Raw genomic sequence first — 4,097 nt, forward strand, 5'->3', positions numbered from 1 at the left:
GAATCAGTGATGATTGGACCTGGAAGCAGAAAATAGAAGAAGTAAAAGGTCAATATTAGCTAAACTTTTATCCAAGAATGAACTTTTCTACCAAAATACAGTTGATTTAATCAAAATCAAAAACCAGAAATGTTTTATTTGAATTCAATTCAATTTTTACTTCAGCAGTCTTATAATGAGAAACATATTTTGTTATGAGTATTGGATTAGCCATAAACCGAGCTTCAACCTGAAAATATATTTCAAATCAAATATTATTGTGTCTATTTCTTTTATTTTCTACTGGAAAAGCTTCTAATCAGATTAAAAATCGAAAAAATACGATGCCGTTTTAAACTTAATTTCCTCAAATGATTGGCTGCGTAAAATATAAATTATAATAAAAAATAACCTATTATTAAATATACATTTGACGAAAAGAATATCAACGTAAACTTAGTAATTTATGTTTTTATACGATAAGTAAAATTTAATGTTCTAGAAAAGGCGGATCTTACTTTTTGTCGATACTAAATGATAAGCAACTTTGTATATTATATGGAAATCATATACAGTCTTTCAAATGTACTTTATGGAAATAAATTTACATCTGTATTGTGGTTTTTGTAATTTTCTTAAGAAAGAATATTGTTATTTATAATCTTTTTAAAGTATAGTTTACCTTTAATTTGAATAACTTCTTGCATATCAATCCCATACATCCTAACTTATAATTAATTATAGAGCAACCTGGTCCACAGGGCTGCAAAAACATGATCTTCATCTTACAAGAATGTTCCAAATCTATATCCCAGATTTCAAAATACCATGTTGACATTAATGAATGACTGTACCTTTTTCCATCTTGGGTAGGTAGATGGCTTTCGGATCTAGAAAAACACTAGAGTTTTGGGAAGAACAAGCAGGTTTTGAGGCTTTAAAGAGTATGTATTTTTAACAAATCGCTTCTATGAACAAATGCTAAATGTTTGTTATCTGAAAAGAGCATGTAGAAATACAAACATACATACCATGAAAAGATTAGAATTTAATACCCTCTAACTGCTAAATGGGTATATTTAGAAAGAGGTATGTTTACTTTTATACACACCTCAAAACCATGCAACTTCATATTTATGTAGATCGGCAATATTAAATTTATCTTATGACTTTGTTTTGCAAACATTTTGGCAAGAACTTTGGTAAATAAGGAATGTATTTTTTACCTTCTCAAGATCATGAAGTTCGCCATCAACATGGAAGAGGACCATGCAGTATATTTATATTAGATACATCTTTAAGTCTTGGGGAGGAAGGATTTCAAAAAATGAAAGAGACATTTCACACAATTATTGATGGTATGGATATTTTCAACGCCATATCTACTTATACATGACTGTTATTATGTTGCATGTATATTATGTTCTAAATTATGGTCTGCTAATTAAAACATTGAAGAAGTGAAGTTAAGCTCAAAGTTAGGGACGACTTTTTCCATGATCGAAACAAAGAAAAACTATTAAAAAAGAACAAACACTGGTTTAAACTCCAAGTTAGGAATGGGCACTATAGGATTTAGATATTCAACTGCAATATACATGTTTACTTTTTCTAACCATTAATATCTTGTTAAGTTGGCGTAGACATTAAAAGAAAGCAAAATGCAGAAGGGTAAATATGTGTTATAATAATTTTGAAAATAATAATAAAATAACCTGCTTATCGTATGCAACGACTTGGTCAGAAACTAAAAAGCTGGATTTAGATTTAGATCAGTAAGATATCGAATCAACGCTTAAACTGGTTAATTTTCATCTTGAATTTCGAAGTCTGAGCTTCGAATCTCGAAGATGCCTTCAGGGCTTTCGTTTACTAGTATATGGTTTGCCTGTTACTTATATTAAATTTTTTAGATGGAAATGTTTAACAAAAATAATTTTTTTTTTGTTTTAAAAAATGAAAAATGAAAAATAATGTTTGAATATGGATTGCTTACTGCAATAACTCTGAAAGAATTTTTTAGAATACACAAACCATCCAGACATCGATGAAAATGTAGCTGTCATATTATGTGGAAAACACACCAGATTTCAACGCTATTATTCAAATCAATACATGGAAATAAAACAATGCCTAAGTATCTTATAATAATTTTTCAACAGGAATTTAAAATAATTATAAATTATTCTTTAAAAAAAAACCCTTCTTTATTCTCTCTTAATACTCTCAATTCTAATTTTAAATTGGTAAAATTTAGAATAAGAAATTTAACACTTTATCTAATACAATTGACTACCTTGCCCATACTCGAATCCAATACTTTGAATAATATTCTTTGTTTAGATGAAGTTGAATTTGGAGGACCAACGCCACTGACAGCAGCATTCATCTTAGCCACAGCGTGCTTAAGACGTGAAGTAGGTAAGTTGATATTGTTACTGTTAGAATAAATATAATTTCATTTAACTATTCGCAAAATATTGCGTCCGATATTTTTAACAAATGTGTTGTTTCTTTGCAAACCAAGGATTTAAATCGAACTTGGATTTAGATCGAACACCCTTTAAAAATCATTATTGCAACTATATAAACAAAACGTTGCCTTAAGGTCAAGCTCTAGTAAATAACAGGTGCCTACAGTTTTATCAAATTTGAGAAATAAGTTCCTTTATTAATGCTTTACAACTTTTGCTAGGTCAAACATGGTGTTTCCGGGCATAATTTGTAGGTAAACAAGATGAAACACTGTATTTTAAATTGTCATTTTCAATGAAAAATTAAGAGAACCAGTCATGAATATGGAAGTTTTTTTCATATTCGACAAAGAAATTGTATCCAGATTGCCTACATTCTCATAGAAAACGATAATTAGTATCTTCATGGCCTCTTCTTTAAACTAATATCAAATTTAATATAGGTATCCGGTTTACTTTTCATATGATTTCAAATTGAATGTCATGAGAATACCCTATTTTCTATATAATTCTGCTAAAGCCGTAAAGTACGGGAAAAAGAAAAGTTGAAATTGATTATGACGTCATAATGGATCTAGCACCAAAAAATTAGTCTAAAGTTATTTACTAAATCTTGACCTTAATGTAAAAGTGCTTATTGATTATGATAATTGACATCGAAAGGTGTTCTTCCTTTTCTTAAATAAATTAGATTTAAAGGATAATCTAGCATAATGAATCAAACACATAAAAATGATCGATTCAAAAAATGTTTCGCAAGACGTTGCTTCATATTCTTGTTAACTTTTATATTAAAGCTTCTTGAATCATTCTCAAATAGGACATACCAAGAGAATAGGAGACTTTCATGTTCATCCAAGAATAATTCTTATTTCGGACGGTAGACCAACTGATTTAAGTGCTACTGGTGAAGTTGAAGATTCATCGGCTTATGAAACTGAAGAGGTAGTCTTTATAATTTCTAAAACGAGGTGAATTATTGACAAACAAGTTGTTGAAACGAAAATCAACAGTCTCGTTTAAAGTCATCATATCGTAAGTTCTATGGTCGATACAATGATCTTGTCAGTAGCTACAATTTCGCATTAAGTCAAATGCTGATTGAGTTTTTCATACATTTTCAGGCCATTATGTACACACTGAATTTTCGACGGATTTTTCCGTTATTTCTCAATCATGCTAAGGAGCACTGTTCGTTATCTCCATATGTAATCAAGATCAAATGTCCATAAAAAAATACAAAATAGGAAGCGTCGTTGTTGATTGTATATCACACTGGTTTTAATATAACTTGTCATACTGTAAACTTTTTAGGAAAAGACTCAGATGCTTGATTATACGAGAGATGTTGGAAAAGGACATCCTATCTTTTGCATCCCTATGGGAAGTAGACCTGATCTGGTATTAATCCTTTATTTATACTAATGATTAAAAGTTTACATAAGCTTGTATATTTTCATCTTCTGTAAAAACCTTCTAAAATTTAATTAGACATGACATAATTAAGAGCAATTAAACTTAATTCTATCTATATATTCATAGATAACTCTAGATTTCATGTCTGCTCAGTCCAGGGGAGGGAAGATTGTATATCCCGAAGAAGCAAGACAGTTCGCCAAGTATTCTGAAAATATTGTAAGTTAA

The 4,097-nt window shown here is 29.6% G+C and overlaps 1 protein-coding gene across 1 annotated transcript; it reads left to right on the forward strand.

Moving 5' to 3' along the window:
- Positions 1–813: 813 nt before the first annotated feature.
- LOC134231392 (uncharacterized) lies at positions 814–4,097 on the forward strand. The gene is made up of 7 exons (XM_062713356.1): positions 814–923; positions 1,215–1,337; positions 2,003–2,116; positions 2,323–2,400; positions 3,274–3,398; positions 3,768–3,854; positions 3,996–4,097. The coding sequence occupies exons 1-7, from the start codon at positions 857–859 to the stop codon at positions 4,095–4,097; spliced, it is 696 nt and encodes a 231-aa protein (XP_062569340.1). The 5' UTR covers positions 814–856.

Source organism: Saccostrea cucullata, unplaced genomic scaffold (genome assembly GCF_032062105.1).
Source record: "Saccostrea cucullata isolate Sc308-1 unplaced genomic scaffold, CSIRO_AGI_Scuc_v1 ctg5520, whole genome shotgun sequence".
NCBI classification, from domain to species: Eukaryota; Metazoa; Mollusca; class Bivalvia; order Ostreida; family Ostreidae; genus Saccostrea; species Saccostrea cuccullata.